This window comes from Myodes glareolus, chromosome 10 (assembly GCF_982192425.1).
Source record: "Myodes glareolus chromosome 10, mMyoGla1.1, whole genome shotgun sequence".
Taxonomy (NCBI): Eukaryota; Metazoa; Chordata; class Mammalia; order Rodentia; family Cricetidae; genus Myodes; species Myodes glareolus.
In genome coordinates this window covers 48,236,310-48,258,987 of record NC_142035.1, presented here as the reverse complement: position 1 = coordinate 48,258,987, position 22,678 = coordinate 48,236,310, and the positions used below count along the sequence as shown (strand labels likewise).

The following is a 22,678-nucleotide window of genomic DNA, read 5'->3' as shown; positions in this document are numbered from 1 at the left end:
CAAAATAGGATCTTAAGACTGCACTACCCAACATGGCAGCCAGTACCACACATAGACATTGAAATTAATTGCTGTGACTAGGCACCTGGATTTTAATTGTATTTAGTTATAGCTAATTCAGACTTAACTTTTAAATTTTATTTTATGTTTATGTGTGTATGTGAATGTATACCACAAACATGTGAGAATATGTGACGTTCAGAAGAGGGCATCATATCTCCTGAACTTTAATTAAAGGTGGATGTGAGCTATCATGTGGGTTTCTGGGGATTGATCCCGGGTCTTCTGCAAAAGAAGGAAGTGATTTTAGCTGCGAATCCATGTCTCTAGCCCCCCTCCGGTCAGGTTTAAGTAGCCACACAAGATACTGTATCCAATATCACAGCTCTAAGACTTCGAACAATTGCATGATTGGCCAGGATGCTCCTGGATTGGGGCTGGGGATAGAAGATTCCTTCCCACTGGAGGACAAAGCTTTCTTCTTCTCCCTGTTAGTTGTGATCACTCCTGCCGTATGGTTGTGCCTGCTACCCAGTGAGTGGTGTTCCAGTGACACTGTGAAAATAGGACATGTCTCATCCACCTGGCAGAGATCAGCTTTAGTCCCCTTATATCCTAACCCCTCAGTCAAGCACAGCCTAATGGGTATAAGTCAAGGGGAAAAGGCACCCCAAAGAGAATCAACCATATTTCTGATACAGCAGTAAATGCAACATTCCTTGCCCCACAGTCCCCAAATAAGCCCCCAGTAGCTTCCATCTTCTTCTGCCCTTCCAACCGAACCCCTTTGTTCACGTCATGCTGCAGATGTGGGTGTCTTGAACCATTCTGCCCATTCCTTTCGATGGCTTTTCCTCCTTTCCCCCCAATCCTTTTCACAACTCAGAGTATTTGAAGGACGTAAAAACAAAAGAAGGGACCCATGTTTTATCAATGATGTGAAGAAACTCTTCCCTCGGAAATTACAGGATGTCTAGGGATCGATCCTTGATAGGCATCTATAGTATTGGCTATCTACAACTTAAAATATTAAGTTTTGTTTTAAATAAAGGTGTCTTAGTTACTGTTCTATTGCTCTAAAGAGACACCATGGCCAAAGCAATTCATGAAAGAAAGTATTTAATTGGGAGCTTGCTTATAGTTTCAGAAAGTTGGTTCATGGTCATGGTGGTGGGGTTCGAGGCAGGGGGGTAGGCATGTATAGCACCAGAGCAGTGACTGAGGGCTCACACCTCATTCTCAACTGGAGTCTGAGAGACTGGGCCTCACATGGGCTTTTGAAACTGCAAAGCCCACCCCGGTGACACATTTCCTCCAAAAAGGCCATACTTCCTAATTCTTCCTTAACAGTCCATCAGCTGCAAACCAGACATTCAAATATGTGAGCCTCCGGGGGGCCGTTCTCATTCAGAACACCACAGAAGGGTTATTTGTAGTTGGGTCTCAAACTACCTTAGCTGTCTGGCCATGTGACTTGAGCCATGCTTCTCTTGTCTGGGCTTCAGTCTCTTACATGGTAAGATAGGTCTGACTGATTGCTCACTTGGTAGGGATATTTATTAAAGAAAAAGAGGCCAGGGGAGATAGCTCAGTTGGTGACATACTTGCTGTGCAAACACCAAGACCTAAATTTAATCTCCAGAACCCACACAAAAGAGCTAGGCTTGAAGGCACATGGTTGTACTCTCAATCCTAGGGAAGCAGAGGCGGGCAGGTCCCTGGAGCTCAGTGACTGGCCAGCCTAGCCCACTTTCTAAGCTTCAGGCCAGTGAGAGGTCCTTTCTTAATAAACAAGGTAGATGGCACGTGAGGATGGCTCTTTAGGTTGTCCTCTGCCTCTACACACACACACACACACACACACACACACACTCATTAAAGAGGAAGAGGAGGAAGAGAAATATTGGTGCTGTAGAGGAGAGGCCATGTGAAGTTAAGTGAGATTGTACGCATCCAGTGCCCAACACATGCCTGCCATCTTACCACTTCTTACCTATTGCTCCTCCCACCCAGACTCCAGTGATCATCTCAGATAGCAAAGGCTTCTGAGCCTGGATGGCAGCAGAACATTCAGCCAAGTGTGACTGTCCTGACTCTAACTAGAAGGATGGCAGCCATTAGTTTGTGATCTGACTCGGGGCTTTAGTGGTGTCTTGGGCTGGACAGTGGCTTTCTGTAGATAGAAAGGGGCTATACACAGCCTTCTTTCTGTCCCTTCTACCCTAAGTTACTTGGTGCATTGTAGAAGATCCCTGGACTTGCCAGCACCTCCCTCCCTCCCTCCCTCCCTCCCTCCCACTTAACTCATGTAGAAAAGTTGCCAAAGTCTTGTACCTCAAGAGCCCAGCTTCCCACTGTCAAGGTTGAGGGACATACCACTTAAGTCTGCCCTTCCCCTTCATAACTCCATCTTACCCATAAAGTCACCCTCCTTCTCTGAGAGGAGAAGTGAAGAGTCCAACATCTTGCATTCTTATAAGATTCTCCAGGCTAGGGGGACATGTAAGAGATACATGTATGTGCCGGTGTCCATATGAGCACAGATAAGTTTCATGTTCAGATCAGCCACTGTCAGTGCACCCAGTTGGTCCCCCAACTCCATGTGAAGAACCCAGAGGCCTTCAATTATCAACCTCTCAACTTCCCCTTCCCTCAGGCCCAATTCAGGAAAAGTGGGGTCCCCACAACTCTTCATGGACAGCTGGGGACCTCTTAGCATCTCTCTACCCCCTCTCCCCATCTCCTCAGGCCCCATGCCCAGCCCTGAGGTTTGGAGAGCCTAGTAAGTGCCCCATCAACATGTTAATCAAATTACTTAGGAGCTAAAATTGACGCTGTTCATTAATTATACAAGATTATGCTAATTGTGCATGCAAATGCATGCAGGGGAACAGAAGGTGTTCAGGCGCATGGTGGGCCATTAGCATAGAGGATGGGGTGCGGGTGCATTGGCATGCTAATGTATGCGCCCTGGCTATTTATAGTCCCCCAGCCCATCTGCACAGCAGCCATCTCTACTCTAGTTGGGGATCTTGGTGGGGAGACTAGGCCCAGGTCTGTCAGGTGGCTATGGCCTTGGAGCTACTCTGTCTTGACCGCTGTGGCACACCAAATTCAGGAAGGAGCCTGGGCCACCTCCATGGATGCCTCAACTACTTTCATCTACCTCCACATTCACTCTGGCCTCATCTCGGCAGGGTATGCTTCTCTCTGGAATCAAACCGGCCCTCCCAAGTATCACAGTCAGTAAGGCAGCCTCGGAGGATTTTCCATTGCCCACAGTGTTCTGATCACTTATGAAATGAAGCTAGTCCCACACTCTAACCTATGGCTGCCCTCGGGTGCCACTGGACAGATGTGCCGTTCCTGCCGCTGCTCTTTGGAAAGCTGTGTTCCCTTAGCCTCTTGCATCTCTCTCTGAGGTCGTCTGAGACCCAGTGCTCAAGAGCAAATAAGAACTGCAGAAACCCTTACCCTTGGCAGGCAAAACAAGTGGCTCTTGCGTGAAATACTTGGGAGATTGTTCTGCCGCACCCGCCACTGTGTTGTGCCAGCCTTTGCTCTTACTTTGAGTTTCTCTATCTTTCTTAATGTACCGTAAGTGGTTTAAAATATTGTTCAGAACCTAGACCTATTGGCACAGGCCTATGTTCTGTTCTATGTTCTCAGGAGACTGAGATGGGAAGATCGCAAATTCAAGGCCAGCCTAAGTAATAAAGTGAGGGGATGGAGCTGGAGCTCAGTGGTAAAACACTTGCGTAGTGTGCATGAGGCCCCAGATACAATCCCCAGCACGCTCAACAACAGCTGCAAAGGAAAAACACTTGCTGGCCTCTAGATCCCCTGTAACAGACGTGTAAAATATGATCAGTCATATTTTACTTTGGAGTGGATATCATATCTACTTCGGAGTAGATGTCATATCTACTTCAGAGTGGGTGAATAAATGGGGTTACGGGTGTTCAGCTTCTGTGGGTGAAGCAGACAAGGAAAGCATGGCTCTGGATGATGTTCTGTTTCTTCTGAGGTTCATGAGCTCAAACACAAGGCTTTTAGGATAAATATTAGCAGAGAACCCCTATCCCCACCCCAGGTCATAGTGCCACCTTGTACTTAGAAATACATCTGCAGTTTCATGCCGTCTTTTTCTCCAAATCTGCTCAAGACTTTCTTGAGTTCCACTGTTGTTCCGATTTGTGCATCATTTATTACACTCTCTTTCCAGATCTGCACCATCCAATGCGGCAGCCGTAAGCAGCATGTGAAAGCAACTTTAGTGAGAGTGAACTAAGGCTTCAAATATTAAGCCTCCAATCACAGTGCATCAAGGGTTCGGTAACTGCGTGTGACTAGTGGATGTCACTCTGGAGGAAAAGGGATGGCACTGAAATCTAGACATCCTCTTCTATGCTCCTGCCATCCTGTAGGTGAATTCTGCTTGGCTCTCAGGCCAGGTCTTTGAGTTAATTAGCAGCTTTCTCACTGAAAGTGGGTGCCATGATTTCAGCCCTCAGTGTCTCAGAACGGGACAGAGGAGGCAAGAAGAAAAGAGCCAAAAGAGCCTTAGTTCTGTGGGACCCGACTTCTTAGCTGTGTTTCTACAAGTAGACGGTGAGATGGGACTTTCGTGAAAGGGAGTTATTTGAAGAGATATCCAAGAAGAAAGGAGTAAAGGAGACGTGGTAGGGCAAGAGCAAGAGCGTGGCAAGGAAGTCAAACTTCCCAATGCCCTGGGGTGGTCTGAAGTATGAAGGCCTCAAGGCTTGATCTGTCTAGTGACTGTCAATCCACTTCATTGACCATGAGTTGCTGACAGGGAGGATAGGCTTCTGGCTGGGGAGTCACAAATAGTAGGGCAGCTGTGAGCCCTTTAACAACCAGCAGTCAGGACAGCTGTGGGTGAATCTCAAATGCAACAGTGCAGTCATTCGTGGCCCGTACATCTCCCTCTCTGTTGAGTGTCTCTTTGGACGAAGACTGCTGGGGCGGGGTTCCTCATCAATGCTGTCCTCCTAAGAGGCCATATGTGAGTCTAGTGTTTGTGATTGGTTCCTTCTCAACCCAGCCTTGCTTCTTTGGAATGTTCCACTGATGAAGAAGGGCCAGTTTAATCCCATTTTGAGCCGTGTTTATTCAAAGGAATAAAAAGTCTTCAGAGAAATGATTAGGAAGACCAGACTAAGTTCAGATGTAGGAAGGTAGGTATGCCTGAGATATTCTGCTGTTCGTTTTGCTTTGTTTTCTTTGAGACAAGGTCTCACTATGTAGTTCTGTATAGACCAGTCTGGCCTGGAAATCACAGAGATCTGCCTACCTCTGCCTCCCAAGTGCTGGGATTAAAGGTGTGACTGCCATGCCTGCTCTTGCCTTGTCATTTAAATCGCAGGCATCTGTGCCCTGATGCATAGCTACCTTAAACGCTTTATTAAGTGGATGAGTGCTGTTCGTAGCTCTTCTCTTCTCTGTTTTGTTTTGTTTTTTTAATTACATTTTCTTTCTTTCCGTTTTTTTGTTTTTCAAGACCAAGGTTTCTCTCCTGAAACTCACTCTGTAGACCAGGCTAGCCTCAAGCTCAGAGATCTGCCTGCCTCTGTCTCCTGAGTGCTGGGATTAAAGACGTGCGCCACCACCGCCCACCTTAATTACATTCTCTAGTATGGAGGGTTTTGAACATAGAAGCAAATAGATATTGAGCCTCAAAGAGCTTCAAAAATCATCCATCTTAGCTCATCTTATTCAGATGTGTTTAGTCTAGAACATTTGAAAGCCACAATCACAGTATCTAAAGGCCCACACTACAGGCAAATGGAGATCTTGAGGGAGTAGCATAGATCTACTGGTCCCTGCATAGGACACTTCTCAGGTCTGCAGAGCCCTGCCACACCACCCTGTGACTGGGTAACCCTGGATTCCCACATCCCCACCTACAGGGACTCTTGTCAGCAGCACAAGTTCAAAGAGACCGAAGACCACGTCCCAGCTTTAGACTTATTATTCTGGGTAATTTATTCTTGCTTAACCTTGATTCTTGTTTGTACAGTGGAACAGTCACTGATCTACACACTACCTCAGAGTTTTGAGAGAATGAAACAAGACAATAAAAAGTGATGGACCTACCAGAGTCCCAGGCGCTCACTTAATTACTGCTTAGGATGGATTTGCTTCAAGGGTTTTGTATTGTTGCCTCTATGAAAAGTTTTATTTTTACCTCATATTTTTAGTATTTTCTCCCATTAATTTCAAAGGCAGCTCCTGGGGTGTGGCCTTTCTCATTGTAATTTCTTGGAGATCAGATGAAATTGTGTCCCCAGAGATATCTGTAAGATAATGGCACTAGGTAGAGTCCCATGCTCTCTCTACTGGAGTCTATGGGCTTGGCCTTGTCTTCTTTTCCTCCATCCTGTGACCCATCTTAGTCAGAGAAAAGGGCTTCTGTGAGCTCCCTCCAGCCCTGTGGAGCCAGGACAAGGAGTGCTGCACAGTGGACACGGCTTCACGGGGGGGGGGGGGGGGGGGGGAGTGATGAGCAGGGATTTCAAATCCTCAATAATCCCCATGTATACATACCTACCTCAGTGCCCCGGGTCCCTGATGGTGTTTTAGATGCTCAGGTCCCTTGTCCTCATGTGTATTTGTCTCTCTGAAGCTGTCCTTCCCACCAGGTTCCTGAACCCTCTCTCCCCCAGCTCCCAGTCTCCACACCCAGTCTCTACAGGCATAGGTTAGAGAGCTCGCTGCCCTCTTCCCATCCCTTCTTCAGCATCCTCCTCCTCCCAACCAGCAGTCCTCCGGCTCCAGCCTTGGGAGGCAGGGACACTGGGTGGCACAGCCGCTGCTGCCAAAGCTCAGTCTTCAAGTGGGAAAAGACCGTGACTGTGAATCAATTGATGTTCTCTGTAACCAGTGGGGTAACAAACCGGCTCAGAAGAAATTTCTACATAACTGTGAGGAGGAGGGGGAGGAGGGGGAGGAAGGGGAGGAAGGGAAAGGCCGGGAGTGTGTGAAAAAGGCTGAGATATGCCAGGTTAGATACAAAGTTGATAACGTCCACAGGACACAAAGTTGCAAAATTTCCCTGCCAAACAAAAATTATTTTCCTTTTCCAACAAGTCTCATTTACATCTTACCAGTTTTTTTTTTTAATCAGTCAGTTCCTAACATCAGAGGGCAGCTGCCCCATTCACTGGAAAGAGTATTATCAGAGACTCTCGGACATTGTTATTGACTTAACACTATAGCAGCATTATCTATTATAAATACAGTGCAGGCCACATGTAAGATTTTCTAGTTACAACTTCTTAGAAAAAGAATAAGTACAATTAATGATGAATATATATATATTCTTTTTTTAAAGATTTATTTATTTATTATGTATGCAACATTCTGCCTCTGTGTATGCCTGCAGGCCAGAAGAGGGCACCAGATCTCATTGCAGATGGCTGTGAGCCATCATGTGGTTGCTGGGAATTGAACTCAGGATCTCTGAAAGAGCAGCCAGTGCTCTTAACCTCTGAGCTATCTCTCCAGCCATATATATATATTCTTTAATCCAATGTATCTGTGTATCTGAACTATTATTGTTCCAATGTGATCAAAAATTACTGAGGTTTTTTTCGGGGGAAGTGAAGTTCATGTAGCTCAGGCTAGCCTTAAACTCACTGTGTAGCTGAGGCTAGCCTTGAGCTCCTGATCTTCCTTCCTGTACCCACTGAGTGCTGAGATTACAGGTATGCACTGCCATACCCAGCTAACTCCTGAAGCAGCTTTTGGGGGGGGGTTGGTTTTTGGAGACAAGATTTCTCTGTGTAACCCTGACGGTCCTAGAACTCATTTTGTAGACCAGACTGGCCTCAAACTCACTGAGATCTACCTGCTCCTGCTGGGATTAAAGGTGTGCACCACCACCACCCAGAATTTTTTTTTTTGGATGAGTTATTTTATAATCTTTTTTTCCTAAGTGTTTGAAATTCAATATGCATTTCATACTTGCAGTACATCTCAGATGGAGACTGACCACATTCCAAGAGGCTCAGTGCTATAGAGAACTTCAGAGAACACAGACGGTGGGCCCCAGCAAAACTGTTTAGACTCAGCAGGTCTAGCTATGGCAGAGCTACGGAGAGCTTCTGCACTCCGACCAAGTTTCCTTGCAATGTTGTTGGTCTGGATGCTTTCTGAAAACCGTGGTTACATTAACACCCCTCCAGGTAACAGTGCACAGAGTAGCACTTGGTCGTGGTACCCACCTCTCATCCACATTCCATCCACATCGCAGGAACCCTTCCTCCCAGCCCTACAGGGTTGGGAGTTGGGTACCATGAGCAAGTGTGGATACTAAGAAAGTACCTTTTGGGTCATCCCATCGCCATCATGCTGGCCATATCATCCATGGTATTCAGGAGTTAACATGAATTCTCTCAGCACAGTGACTGTGTCCAGTCTGAGATGTTTCCCTCCTTCTAGCCCCTGCTAAAGCATGCTGTGTACTGAAAATTAATGAACCAGCCTGTACTCTGCCTAGGGAGCTGATACACTACCCATTCGAGTGTGGGACATGTATGAGGACTTTGTATGTATGAGGCTCTCGGGCATTTATTTCCTACAATGTCTTAATAGGTGAGAACTGTGTATAAACAGCATCTAGGTGGCTACAATATGTACTATTTCAGAATATCACCCTAATTTTAGAGCCTTATGTGCTGTTTATTGTAAGAAACAGCATAGTAAAAATGCCTTCCAAATAACTAAGTATATTGGGAACACTAACTAGAAGAGCCTACTAGATGCCTAGGAAGCCATGCTGCATGCCAAGAACCTTCATGGACCTAGCTCTTGCCCTCTACATGTAGAGCATGTCCAAAGATGCTCGCAGAGTCTCATAGGGCAAAGGAACACATTATAGTATTTGCATTTTCAGTGGCTAAAGTTTTGTCCATGCTTACTGATGTGTGGCTTCCTGCCAACTATTTGGAAGACTGGAAGATTAGCCTCTTCATGGCGTATGCTGTGGTGTTTGTTGTTGTTTCTTGCTTACCAATTATATGAGGGAAAAAAAGGGCTGGGTGGTGGTGGCGCACATCTTTAATCCCAGCATTTGGGAGGCAGAGGCAGGTGGCTCTCTAAAAGTTTGAGGCCAGCCTGGTCTACAAAAGAATCCCAGGACAGCCAGGATTACACAGAGAAACCCTGTCTCAAAACCAAACAAATAAACGAGCTAGTTTGCATATCTGCATGGTGTATGTGTATATGGTAAGTATGTGCTCCCTGTTACCAGGTTGTCTGTGTATAATAAATATAAAATCTGTAGAAGAGGAATCTGCTGAGGGGGATGTCATTCTCAATGACAGTTTTTAAAATCATATGCAACACAAGTAGGTGTATTATTTTCGATATTCGTGCTATTCATATACCCTGAGGGATGGATCCATGACACACATGATGGGCATAGGCTCATGCATGCATTGTTCTGCTCAGAATCTGGAGGGGGGGTTGTTTGTTTGGTTGTTGTTTGTTTTTGTTTTTGAGACAGAATTTCTCTGTGTAGCCCTGGCTGTCCTGGAACTCACTCTATAGACAAGGCTGGCCTCGAACTCACAGAGATCCACCAGACTCTGCCTCCCTGAGTGCTGGGATTAAAGGCATGCGCCTCCACTGCCTGGCTCTATGTAGTCTTGATTGGCCTAAACTCATTATGTAGATCAGGCTGGTTTCAAACTCACAGAGATCCACCTGCCTCTGCCCTCCAAATGCTGATATTAAAGGTGTGTGTCACCACCGCCCAGCCTCATGTTTGATGAGTGTAGGTCATATGTGAAATATATGCTTGTGTTATGACTATATCTTGTGAGTAATAATAAACAAAGCATATGCATTATCTGTAATGGCACAGTTTGTGTCGAATATATATTGTGTAGGTGACAGTCATCATCTGGGGAGGAGATGTGTTTTATTACAGATACATTGTGTATGGTGGGCACAGACTATGACAGATATACATGGTAAAAGGTTTTCATTCGGTATTGGGCATATGTAAGTATAACTACATGTGGAATATACATAGTATGTGTGGTAGGTACACAGACATACTGTAGACTTTATGATTGACACCTCCTGTGATGGATATACACTGTGCAGGTATATAAATACACACTTTATAGACAAATAAGCAGTGTGTGCGTCTGTGTAATAAGGTGGTCCTGGTGATGGATCTGTTTGGTCCATCTCAGGCACCCTGTGTGCACACAGCTTGAGATAGGAATATGGAGTGTGCACCTGTGTGTAAGCAAACAAGGGGTGTCACTGGGCTGGGAGGAGGCATGGCAGGGAGCCATGTTCTTCATCTGTTTACAGAACCCCCAGACCTCTGAGCCTCCAAACCTCACTGTTTCAGGTTCTTCCTCAAATTCTTTCTCAAATGCAACCAGAACTGCTTGAAGAATGCAGGGAATCCCCGAGACATGCGCCGCTTCCAGGTAGGCTTGGGAAAAGCCCTCTCACCCCACGCAAATCTACCCTTTCCTGATAGGTGAAGGGAAAGCTGTGACCCTGCCAGAGCAGATCTCTGCCTAGCCCTGAGCCTCAGGGTCTGGTGCCTGCTGGGGGTGGGGCAGCTCCATCTCAACTTATGCTGGCTGCCAAGGGAGGCTTCATTAGAGTCCCACTTAAGAAGATGCTAATTGTGACATTTTTACATGATTAACGACCCAGGTAATTTGCATAGTGTGAAGCTGAGAACAGCTGCCCTCAGCACCTCCCCAACCTGCACACCCCTCCCAAAGCAGGGGGTAGGGAGAAGGCAGCACCGATTTCCTGCCCAGAATAAAGTGGGGGCTTCTGTTGATGGGTTCTGTAACTGATTTGAGCCCCAACTTTAGGAAGGCATTCCTGTCTCCAAACTTGAATGATACTGAATAGCGTTCCCGGGTGTGCAAAAATCAACGGGCGGTTCTCGCTGCCTGTGGAGCTACAACTTTTTCAGGGCTTTTGATTTTTGTAGCTCCTGAGAGGTCAGTTCATCTGGGGGGGTGCCACCTGGTTCAGCTGGATTCAACTCTACCAGCACAGCCCCCACCCAACTGAACTTGCCCTCACCTAAGGACACTCTGAATTCCAGTCACCCACCTCCAGGTGCTAGTTTTCCCTAACAGGGCCCCAGCCAGACTGTCTTCTCTGTCCACACAGGTGGTGGTGTCCACGACTGTAAGTGTGGACGGACACGTGCTGGCCGTGTCTGACAACATGTTTGTGCACAACAACTCCAAACATGGCCGCAGGGCCCGGCGCCTGGATCCTTCTGAAGGTCAGGACTCCCGGCCCAGCCTTGGCCAACCTCAGTCTCCATCTTGGTGCAGCCCCCTGACCTGGGTCCTCTCCTACCTCCCAGCTGCTACCCCCTGCATCAAGGCCATCAGCCCCGGGGAGGGCTGGACCACGGGAGGCGCCACCGTCATTATCATCGGAGACAACTTCTTCGACGGGTTGCAGGTCGTGTTTGGCAGCGTGCTCCTGTGGAGCGAGGTGGGCCAACCCCTGCCGGGCTCCCTCCGGTCTCCCTGAGTCTCAGGGCTAGGCCCCCCCCACAGGACTAGACCTGCAGGCCTCCCCTTCCTCTCACAGCTCATCACGCCCCACGCTATCCGGGTGCAGACGCCACCGCGACACATCCCTGGGGTGGTAGAAGTGACCCTCTCCTACAAATCCAAGCAGTTTTGTAAAGGAGCCCCCGGCCGCTTTGTCTACACAGGTAAGGAATAAGGCAGCTGAGGCAGGGACTAAGATCCACAGAGAGAACCCTCTGAGCTCAGAACTCAAACGCAGTTGCAGGGGTTGACCGAAATCTACGGGTGCACTACATGCCCGAAGCAGCTGCTCCTCACCCCCCCCCCCCACCGTCTCCCACACCTACTAAGTGATCTCTCAAAGTTCTTTTTCCTCTTGGCCTATGTTTCTCTCCCTGAGTTTCTGGTACCTTGGAAGCAACTTCTGCCTCAAGTGTTCTCCCCAAGGGATGTCTCTCCTTCCTAGCCATGTCCAGAACCTCTTCGAGGGTTTTCTTTTTGTTTTCTTTTGTTTCGATTTTTTACCTCTAAGATGCTTCCAAATGGACTCACTACTCTCCAAATTTTTCCTGGGTATCTTAGGTCTTCCAGGCTGCACTCTACGTCCACACAGTGGTGTGTGAGCCCACAGATACATACACACCCTTGTACAGTGCCTCGGTGAACAGTTAGTACAAGGCTCAAGGGGATGTACTGAAAACTGGGTTCCATTTGACCCCTGGCGGAAATCCTCATTTACTGCCATTTTTGCATCTGACCCTCCCCCCCACCCCCAAGCCACTGGCTTCTCCCCATACTCACTGAGGCATGTGGGCTCAGGATACCCTCAGGTCGCAGGTATCCTGAACTGCGAACCCAGGATGGGTGGGAGGTGGAGTTACAGAGTAGAGGACTTGACAAAGGAAAACCCACCCCTGGGAGTCTGTGCTGAACGAGCTAAGCTCACGTTAACTACAGAGGAACAGAGAGGGAGACCGGCCAGAGCAAAGCCCAGGAAGTGTGCACGCCATTCTTTGGGGAAAGGAGAGGAAACTGACTAAGTCTAGCATTGGAAGTGAAGATAGAGCTTTGAGACCAGGGAGAAGTAAGGCGCTTAAGGGGGAAGAGGAGGGGGGAGTCGGGGGTGGAGCATTGTGTCCTCCTGAGAGCCCATGGTTTTGGCCCCTCCCTTTCCTGAGGTACATGCAAACCTTGATAATTGCATGCTGCGGAGAAGCTGCCTAATCCATGATAAATATTATTAAGTTTTTTAAAATGGCAAACTGATATGACCAAATGCAAAAATCCCAAGTCCTGCCACTAGAAATATAGAAGTGTGTGTGTGTGTGTGTGTGTGTGTGTGTGTGTGTGTGTGTGTTGATGCCAAGCTTGGCACACAGCCTGGCTCAGTAAATATTTGTTGCATTAATTCTGACCAAATAAATTGAAGGAACTGAGATGACTCCCCTGACGTTCGCTGATATTTGAGCAAGGATTTTTCTGGGCAACATGGGGCTGGACTTGGGGGAAGTAAGTTCTGTTCCGGGAGGGGTGTCTTCCAAATATTGCCTTTCTCCGCAGCTCTTAATGAGCCTACCATTGACTACGGATTCCAGAGGCTACAAAAAGTCATTCCCAGACACCCGGGGGACCCCGAGAGGCTGCCTAAGGTACTCAGAGGGGTGGGTCGGGAATAAGGATGTCCAGTGGGCAGGGGGATGAGGAAGCCCCTCCAGGGCCCCTCTGCGCCCCAGGGGCTGCCCCTCGGTCCTTCTGTCTCCTCCCCTGCCCTAGGAAGTGCTGCTGAAACGGGCGGCTGATTTGGCAGAGGCCCTGTACGGAGTGCCCAGCAGTAACCAGGTATGGTGCCTCGGCCCGCCTCCCAGCACTAGTGCCCGGGGCTCTGATCCCGCGCCTGCCGCTGCCCCGGCCGTGCCCCCTTCTTGTCTTCGCAGGAGCTCCTCCTGAAGCGTGCAGCGGACGTGGCCGAGGCTCTGTACAGCGCCCCGCGAGCACCTGCACCCCTCGGACCCCTGGCCCCCAGTCACCCACACCCCGCCGTCGTGGGCATCAACGCCTTCAGCAGCCCCCTGGCCATCGCCGTCGGGGACGCCACCCCGGAGCCGGGTGCGTGTTGCCACCCCTGCCCTCAGTTGCGGTGCACCAGAAGAGCCCCGCGCCACTAGCTGGGCTAACAGCCACTCTCCCGCAGGCTATGCCCGCAGCTGCGGCAGTGCGTCGCCCAGGTTCGCGCCCAGCCCTGGCTCTCAGCAGAGCAGCTATGGCAGTGGCCTTGGAGCTGGTCTCGGCAGCTACGGTGCGCCGAGTGTCACTGGTCTCGGCGTGCCCGGGTCCCCTAGCTTCCTCAATGGCTCCACCGCAACCTCACCTTTCGCCAGTGAGTGTCCCCAGCCCACAGGAAGGGGGTGGGGCCAGCCTGGGAATGCAGAGTAGACGCAGCCCTGCCTGCAGCCCATTCTAGGGTGAGGGCTTCCAGTTCCTGCCTTATGCGGGGGGGACCTTGACCTAACCATGGAGAGCCCTCAGTCCTCCTTCCATATGCCCACTCCCTGATTTGGGGCCTTGCCTCACTCCTCGGGGAGCCCCGGGATCGTGGGGCCAAACTTCTTTCACCTTAAGCCCTCTTTGCTGACCCCAGTTGTACACATCGCTTCTAGCCCTCCCATGATTGTGGAGCCGCCCTTAATTAGGGGGACCTGTGCTGAAACCTGGTGGACAGCAACCTTTTGGTCCTTCGCCGGGACTTCGGGAGGAGGCTGGCGGCCCCTGCTGGAAGCCTAAGGAAACTCTAGAGACTCGGGCTTCCAGCGCCCCGCAGCCCCGGGATGTGTGGCTCCGGGTTTCAGCAGCACTTCCTGGGGCAGGGGAGGAAACGGTGGACCGAGTGGCGGCCCCTAGGGGCTCGGCGGGGCCCTGGAGGAGCTTCCTCACCCCCTCACCCATAGGACACTGATTCCTGTCCCGTCCCTCTGAGTGCCTTGGGCAGTCTCAGGTTCTCCCAAATGGTTCAGGCATAATGAGAATTCCTTGTGATCAGGACTGAGTTCTGAATTCAGAATTGAGTGTTTTAGTCAGGAGCTGACAGACATTCAACAGGTTGCACCTTTCAGTAAAACAAGATTAGCAATACCTCCCCACCCCCCGGCCCCCACCTCAGATAGCTCTCTTATCTGAATGTGTCTCTAGAAAACCAGACAAAATTCAGAAAGAATGCTATGATTTTGTAGGCCCAGTCTGAACGGTAGTTGCTTGGCGTCTTGGGTTAAGGTAGCTCTCTGATAGATGGATCGACGGTGGATTTTTATGCCTTGTCATTTCACACTGCCTGCCAGTCTGTTGCAATATCGATGGCTTCTTGGCGGGTGCTTATAATCTACATGGTGAGAAAGCACCAAGCTTGGGGGTTCTCTGTGCACCCATTTTCACCAGCAAGAACCTCTTTACCAGTCACAAGAGAGGTTGTCCCTGGAGGCCTGGGGCACTACTGAATCTGAGAAATAGTGACATCTGCCAAAGAAGGAGCTTTTGTGGCTTTACCTGCCGTTCCCACGCTCCTGCCTCTCCATTCCCGTCTGTTTTTCATTACCTAAAATAACCGTCTAGCTACCTGCCTAGCTTTCTTTACCACGGGTGCTGCTCTCACTGGCTACAAATCCAGCCTGGCACTTTCCTTTGACCTTGACTTAATTTGTGGAACCCAACATCACCCCCCACCCAAGCCAGAGTCCACACAGGCTGTAGCCTTCCTGTGTGTCCCCCCAGGCCAATCTCTCCTGGCACTTAGTCAGCTTCCACTGCTCCACATCCCTTCCGTTCTAAGACAGTGGCCTCCCAGCCTTCTGGTTTCCGTTGTGTTTGACTCTCTCGCCCTTCCCCAGAGACACAGCAGTGAAAAGGAGTGAAAGGGGGCTGCCCCAGTGCACAGTCTCTCTGGGGTCACCCTAGTCAGCCAGACCAGGACTTCCAGAGCCACTCACCCTCTGCAGGGTCACTCGGGGCGCTACCTAGGCCTGGTCCCATTTCAGAAAGTGTTTACTCAGGTCCACATCCATTCTCCTGAGTGCTCTGTGACACACTTACATAGGGTGTCATCCTCACTGAGTTTGCCCGGATTTCCCTAAAATGTCATCAGAATTGTACTAGTCAGAGGATCTAGGGCTGTCTTTGTAGAACTCCTTAACTCTGAAAAATGTGGCTATTAGTACTCTGGGCCTTGGCAGATACCACAAATATTCTTTTTTATATAATAGGTGTTAAGCACTCCGTAATGCCCAGGTCTTTACCAGGAAGCACTGAGCATTTTTCTCAAGGAGATGGTGACCGCAGGCTAAGGATGTTGAGGATAGGATACTATTGCAGTCATTTTTATACCCACAGTCAGCAAATGAGTGTTCTGATGTCAACGTAGCCTTCTCAGCCACAGATTTCTTCCAGGAAGTCTGTACCTGCTGTCCCTTGCCTGCTGGTTGGAAAAGATTAAAAATCCTACCTGCTGGTCTTTAGAAGAGAGAAGCAGGGAATTGGTTCAGATGAAAACATAGAAGGTGGAACTGAGATGCGCTACACAGGAGCCCTAGCAGATACAAGAGGCTCCAGGGGTCCAGGCCGAAGATGGCAGGGCCTTGAATTAAAGTGGAAGAAAGAGTGCCCAGAGTTGGGGAGCAGAAAAACGAAGTACGGGGTACATTGCATAGGAGTGTTCAGTAGAGATGAACGTAGGTGCTTGTGTGAGCTGTTGTTCGTGGTAGAGCAGCTGTAGACAGGAGGGTGCATATAGGCTGCATCGACACCAAAACTTCATCCCTGTCTACTTACTCCGACTTTGATGTGGCCCTTGAACTTTGAGCGTAGCCTTGGCAGCGCAGCCCCATAAACATTTCCTAGCGTTTCAGAACTCCAGTGGCGTTCAGCAGGAACTCCACCTTTCCATCTCTTTCGATTGTCTCCCATCTTTGAGAGCACTGCCCACTACTTGTTTTTGTTTGTTTCGTTTTCCCTGTGCCTGATCCTGCCTTCTCCAGCCCTGAAAATGGTATTCAGAACACTGAAAAGGCTCGGGCTGGTCCAGCACCCAGCAGCCCCCTTCTTACCTCTAGACATCTTGTCCTGGTCTTCTCAGGACCCTCATAGCCCCCAGGGAGCTCTGAGCCTGCAGCCTGGTCCACAACCCACACGGGACTCACTGCCCACGTTGCACCCCAACCCTGCTGCTCACTCTGGTGCTGTCTTCCTGTTGTGTCTCCCACTGCCTCCCCTGCTGCACCTGCCCCTTCCTCGCCCCGTCCCGGAGTCATGCCCTCTAGCCCCCCGCTGGCGGCTGCCTCCTCCATGTCCCTCCCGGCCGCTGCCCCCACCACCAGCGTCTTCTCCTTCTCGCCTGTCAACATGATCTCCGCTGTCAAACAGAGGAGCGCCTTCGCCCCTGTGCTGCGCCCACCCAGCTCCCCATCGCAGGCCTGCCCCAGAGCCCACAGAGAAGGGCTTCCAGGTGAGCAATCAAGGCTGCCTCACAGTGGCCTGAGGGAAGGCCTGCCACATCAGGTCTTCACCAGTGTCCCATGCAGGACCCAGCAAGAGGTTCTGTGGGGGTCCAGGAAGGCCGTCTGAACTCCGCTTCCTTGAAACTTGAGCCTTAAAGTTAGATGTGCCCTGGCCTTTGTCTAGACCCATTCAGCTGGCCACTTGGCCAAGGAGATTGAAATTCCAATTGGAAAAAGTCTCAGTAGTCCAGCCCTGTTCAATAGAGCCTAGAACAAAGACCTAACCCTACGAGATGAAGGAACCCATATAGATTGCATGTCTTTCTCCTGTGTCCACCAGAGGGACTTACCACGTTGATGCTGGGTTACCTAATGAACAAGAGGGCACTGACCTTGAATAAGGGTTAGCCTCACTTCCCTTTTCCCGATGTACAGACTAGGAATTAAGAACGCGTCCCCCTCCTGTGTCCCAGTAGTGAAAGGGACATTCTCTCGTTTTACACACAGGCAGCAGATACTTTCAGCCCACAGAGCTTTCCCCACCCAAACAGTCACTGGAAGCTCGGTAGAGATGACTGTGGGGAAGGAGGTAAAAGTAACAGGATGTGGGCTAGAGCAAGTCCCAGTTGGGAGGGATAGCTGGGGGCGGAGCTAGATGAGACTGTCATGTTCAAGACTGGCAGGTGTTCATGATGAAGCTACAGGGATGTCTGGAAGGATCTCCTGGGACCCAAAGCAGAGCTTAGCCCCGAGCTCAGCGCCTGGCTTGGCACCTATCCCATCCATAGTTGGTGCTTAAAAATTAGAAGTTATGTAACATGAGGGCCAGCTTGTTGGGGTATCTATCCCGCCCAGCACCCCAACAAGTCGGCAAACCCCAAAGAAAACCAATCACACAGAGATCTCTATAAGTTATAAAGCTGATTGACCCATTAGGTCAGGCTTCTTGTTAACTCTTATAACTTACGTTACCCCATTATTCTTATCTACGTTAGCCACATGGGCTCAGTACCTTTCTCAGTGTGACAGCTTACATGTCGCCGCTTTGGTGGTCTGGACAGGAATGGCTGAGGGAGTTTCCTCCTCCCTAGCTTTATCCTATTCTCATTGCCCTGCCTCTACTTCCTGTCTGGTTGACCCGCCTCTACTTCCTGCCTGGCCAATCAGCGTTTTATTAAAATACATGATTGACAGAATACAGACAATTCTCTCGCACCAGAGTTAGATTCTTAGGTGAGTATGGGGTCAGAAGGCCCCTGTCAAGTGCAGAAACCTCTCGAAGTTGCAGTGTGATGGACAAGTGAGCCGACAGAGGCTGGGGTAGATCACGCCCTACAGGATTGTCTCCCAGATAGTAATGGTCATTCCTCAGGGAAGAATCCGTGTTCGTTAGTAAATGGTGATATTCATCCAGTTTTCAGTAAACTGAACTACACTGTGAATCTTCGAACAATCATATTTATTAGAGCACAGATTTTATTTATTTATTCATTCATTTATTTTTTTTTTGAGACAAGCCCTGGCTGGCCTCGAATTCACAAAGATCCACCTGTCTCTGCCTCCTGAGTGCTGGGATTAAAGGTGTGTGGCACCATGCCCGGCACAAAATTTATCTTAAAAAAGAACACCTTGGGCATCAGTTCCTGGGAATTATCTTTGGGGCTTAGGAGAGATACCCTTGTCGTCTTCTAAATATGATATGACTTGCTGAGGCCAACATAGTCATGGAAGCCAAGCCTCTGTGCTAACCCACAGTCGTCCTTCAACCCCAAGCAGGATGAACTTGGGGAACTGTAGACCGCACCCTAAAAGGCATCTGAGCCCTGCAATTCTCTTTATGAGACTCTGGGGACACTGGAAGGAGTGTGAAGCACTCTTGGGGCACAAGAAGACAGCTAAGGAAGCCAAATACACACAGTAGTTAGAGGATCTACCTGACCACCAGGAAAACTGACTATAGTGGAGGGTGGTCCAGAAACCCTCGGTAGTCCAGAAAAACTAGCTGTAGTGGAGGATGGTGCAGCAACCCACTGTGGTCTGGAAATTTTCTGCTGTGCTCTGCCCTACTCTGCAGATAGAATGAGTTTTCTTTCCCTCTGCAGACTGTTCCTCTGGACAATCCAGATAGCTCTGAGGTGGTGGTTCAACTAATTCCAAACTTATATACAGGGGAAGAGGGTTGGAAGACTAGTTGATGTGCCATCCACAGAATGAACTGCTGTCAAGAAAGGTCTTGCCCAAGCAGGGATTGAAGAATTAATACCTGCCGGGCAGTGGTGGCACATGCCTTTAATCCCAGCACTTGGGAGGCAGAGACAGGCAGATCTCTGAGTTCGAGACCAGCCTGGGCTACAAGAGCTAGTTCCAGGACAGGCTCCAAAGCTATAGAGAAACCCTGTCTCAAAAAAACAAAAAACAAAACAAAAAAAGAATTCCTTTTCTGGGGGAGGAGGCCCCAGCAAGGTGTGTAGAGAGGGAAGCTTCCAGGTGCACTGATATAGAAACCCATTTGCAAAGTAATAGAAGATAAGTTATATGGGTAAATGTAAAAAAAAACTTAACTCATGAATGAGCTAACAGGGTGACTAAGTGACTTAAAGAATACATGAGGGCTGGGCAGAGGTGGCGCACACCTTTAATCCCAGCACTCGAGAGGCAGAGGCAAGCGGATCTCTGTGAGTTCGAGGTCAGCCTGGTCTACAAGAGCTACTTCCAGGACAGGCTCCAAAACTACAGAGAAATCCTGTCTTGGAAACAAACAAACAACAGAAAAAAAAAAAAAAGAATACGTGAGGACTGGGGGAGATGGCTGGGAGGTTAAAGCTCTTAAACATGAAGACCACAGTTTTGATTCCCCAGAACACAGACAAACGCTGGGTGGGCCTGGCAGCCTGCCCGCCATGTCAGAAAGGTGGAGTTGGGGATCCCAGAACTTAAAAAGCCGAGAAAGATCTAAAGTTCAAAAACAGCCTGGGTCATATAGCAGGACCCTGTTCCCAACTCCCACCCCCTGAAGGCACAGCACCCGTTTTCTTGGTCTTATTTCCAACATTTGAATAATTTGTCCTAACGTGTGTGTGTGTGTGTGTGTGTGTGTGTGTGTGTGTGTGTGTGTGTGTGTAGCTTAAAATGTGAGAGATGGGGAAGACAGGACTCCAGAGTCCTGCCAGCTCAAAGAAAGGAACCAGTAGGGTGGGAACCAGTGAACTGGCGTATTTCCCACCTGTGGGTGACAGACAGGATGCTGCTGTGTATGTGGATCAGTGCACCTGGAAGCCGCCTTTCCTTACTGTCCTGGTCCTCATCCATTTGCTTCCTCACCTTGCCACAGGCCTTCTGAGGAAGGTGGGTCTGGGCTTGGGAGATGAGCTGAGCAAAGCCTTTACTGTCCAGGCATGAGCCACTGAGTTCAGATGCCTAACTTCCACATAAAAGCTGAGTGTGGTGGGACACACCTGTCACCTCAGCCCTGGGACAGACAAGCAGATACCCAAGTCTACCTGGAAAATAATGGCAAGTTCCAGTTTCAGTGAGGGACCCTGTCTCGAAAATTAAGTGGAGGGAGACCCCCAGAGCCAACCTCTGGCCTTCACCACACGCATGCACAGGTTGGCCCACTTACATGCACATATATACACCACAGACACAGGCACACAGTTATATGTTACATATGGGGGTGGGGGAAGAAGAGGAGGAAGAGGGCATCCTGGAAGAGAAGCCCAGAGGTCAGGGAAGTAAGGAAGGCAAGGGTGTAGGCTGTACATCCTGAAACACCAAAGTGGTACCCCTCACCTTTCCATCTATAGTGCTGGTCCCAAACAAGGGCCAGGTAGATTGACAGCCTGAAGAAAGTGTTATATACCTGCCTTCTGTCTTCCGTCCAGAGAAGAACTTGCAGGTAAGATCACCAGGTCACAGAAGGCTTATTTCCCTCTCTCCTTGGTGACCACAGACCAGCCTTTTGAAGATACTGACAAGTTCCACTCTGCAGCCCGGGGGCTCCAAGGCCTGGCATACTCTTAATTATGGTAGGTGTTCATCTCAGTTTCTCTCTCTCTCATTTAGCCCTGGAATAGGCTTGGCAGGGTTGGGGAATTGGGATCCAAGTCTTTCTTCCTTCTGCCTGTCTTCTATATAGCTGATTAAGGTACATGGAGAGAAGTGGTTTCATATCCCCCTTGCAGCCAACCTTCCTCCAAGATTTTCTTCTTTCCTTCTTGTCCCACCAGGTCTGCAGGTGCTGCCCCTAATGAGGCTGGACTGGAGGTCCTTCTGGATTCACGTTCATGGCTGGGATGGCAGCACAAACAGATATAGGGTCAAGACTTTGGGTAGACCTCAATCCCTGGGATGCACAGGGAGAGGCCTCTGTGCTCAAGGGCCCCACATACCCATAGACCCTCATACTTACCTCCCTTTCTTGGGGCACATTAGAAGCCCAGCACTGTGAGGATGCTCTTGGCAAGAGAGCATCATAGGGAGGTGTTGGGATGTCGGGCCTTACCCACTGGATTGGTTCCTCTGTAAGAGATGGGTTTTGTAAAGACCAGAGATGTTGGTAAGATGAGCAAGACTTGGGAACTACGGGAAAGAGGACAGCTCAGGGAGAGGTGATCTAGACGAGGTCCTATTTGCATCTGACTCACCTCACCTCGCCTTGCAGCCACCTTCTCTCATGAAAAGGTGGTATCTAGCCATCTCAGGAGGTCCATTCAAGCTCCCATGGAGCTGCCCACAAGCCACCAGACCCCAATGGCTGCCCCCACTTCGTTTGAGAGTCGCACATTCATGCAGATCCTGTCACGCTCCTTCCGGGGGTAGTGGGGGATTTAGGCATGGAAGATGCACAGAAGGATCTCCTGAATTTTGACTCTTACCCAATGGATGTTTCATGAATTTTGTCCCCTACCACCACACACCCAACTCTAGTTGGCCCCAAAGATCAGCTTGGCTGCCCCTTGGTGGCCTCACACTCTGCTGAGTTTGGACAAAATGGAACAATAAACCAGATGCAGGTGGCCACATGGCCTCTCTAGCCTGCTTCCTTGGTCTGCTTTTCTCAGCGGCTCTGTAGCTCTCCTAGGGTCACTTTGATCCATTCCTCTGGGCAACTTTGTGTCTCAGGCTTTTAAGGCGTCTCCAGTGATCAGCTGAGAAATCAGCCCCTGCTTTGTGTCTCCTAGATGAGCTCAGTCCCAACAGTGTTGTATGGGGGCAACATAGATCAGGAATGTAGAACTTGGTACATCTGGCCATCTGGCCAAGACCAAGATGAGGGTTTCCAGACATTGCTGGGAACTACAGCAGAACATGTTAAATACTATGTTAGATACTAACCTAGAGCCAGGTGGTGGCGGCACACGCCTTTAATTCCAGCAATTGGGGGAGAGGCAGGTGGGTCTCTGTGAGTTCAAGGCCAGCCTGGTTTACAGTGAGTTCCAGGACAGTCAGAGCTGTTACACAGAGAAACCCTGTCTCCCCAAACAAAACAAAACAAAAAATACTAACCTAGATGTTATTAGGGGTGCAGAAATGAAATCCGGTTTCAGAGACTGGAGGACCTACCTGGGCTTGGTGGGTGACTTGTGGGTCCCAGGAGGCCCCTTCAAATCGCACTTCAACCCCCTTTGCCTCTTCCCC

The 22,678-nt window shown here is 49.5% G+C and overlaps 1 protein-coding gene across 4 annotated transcripts in view; it reads left to right on the top strand.

Annotated features, from left to right (window-relative positions):
• Positions 1–22,073, top strand: part of Ebf4 (EBF transcription factor 4) — a 72,193-nt gene extending 50,120 nt beyond the window's left edge. Inside the window, exons 8-18 of one of the 4 annotated variants that reach the window (XM_087911201.1) lie at positions 10,391–10,472; positions 11,182–11,299; positions 11,384–11,517; positions 11,617–11,743; positions 13,119–13,207; positions 13,332–13,397; positions 13,493–13,664; positions 13,750–13,935; positions 16,849–17,046; positions 20,991–21,066; positions 21,268–22,073. In XM_087911201.1, coding sequence (XP_087767327.1) covers positions 10,391–10,472; positions 11,182–11,299; positions 11,384–11,517; positions 11,617–11,743; positions 13,119–13,207; positions 13,332–13,397; positions 13,493–13,664; positions 13,750–13,935; positions 16,849–17,046; positions 20,991–21,061 — 1,243 coding nt within the window. In that variant the 3' untranslated portion in view covers positions 21,062–21,066; positions 21,268–22,073. Of the gene's footprint in view, positions 1–10,390; positions 10,473–11,181; positions 11,518–11,616; positions 11,744–13,118; positions 13,208–13,331; positions 13,398–13,492; positions 13,665–13,749; positions 13,936–14,215; positions 14,602–16,848; positions 17,047–20,990; positions 21,067–21,267 lie in introns of those variants that run through there. The other 3 variants (XR_015739074.1, XM_087911200.1, XM_087911202.1) reach the window with 3 other exon arrangements.
• Positions 22,074–22,678: the final 605 nt, after the last annotated feature.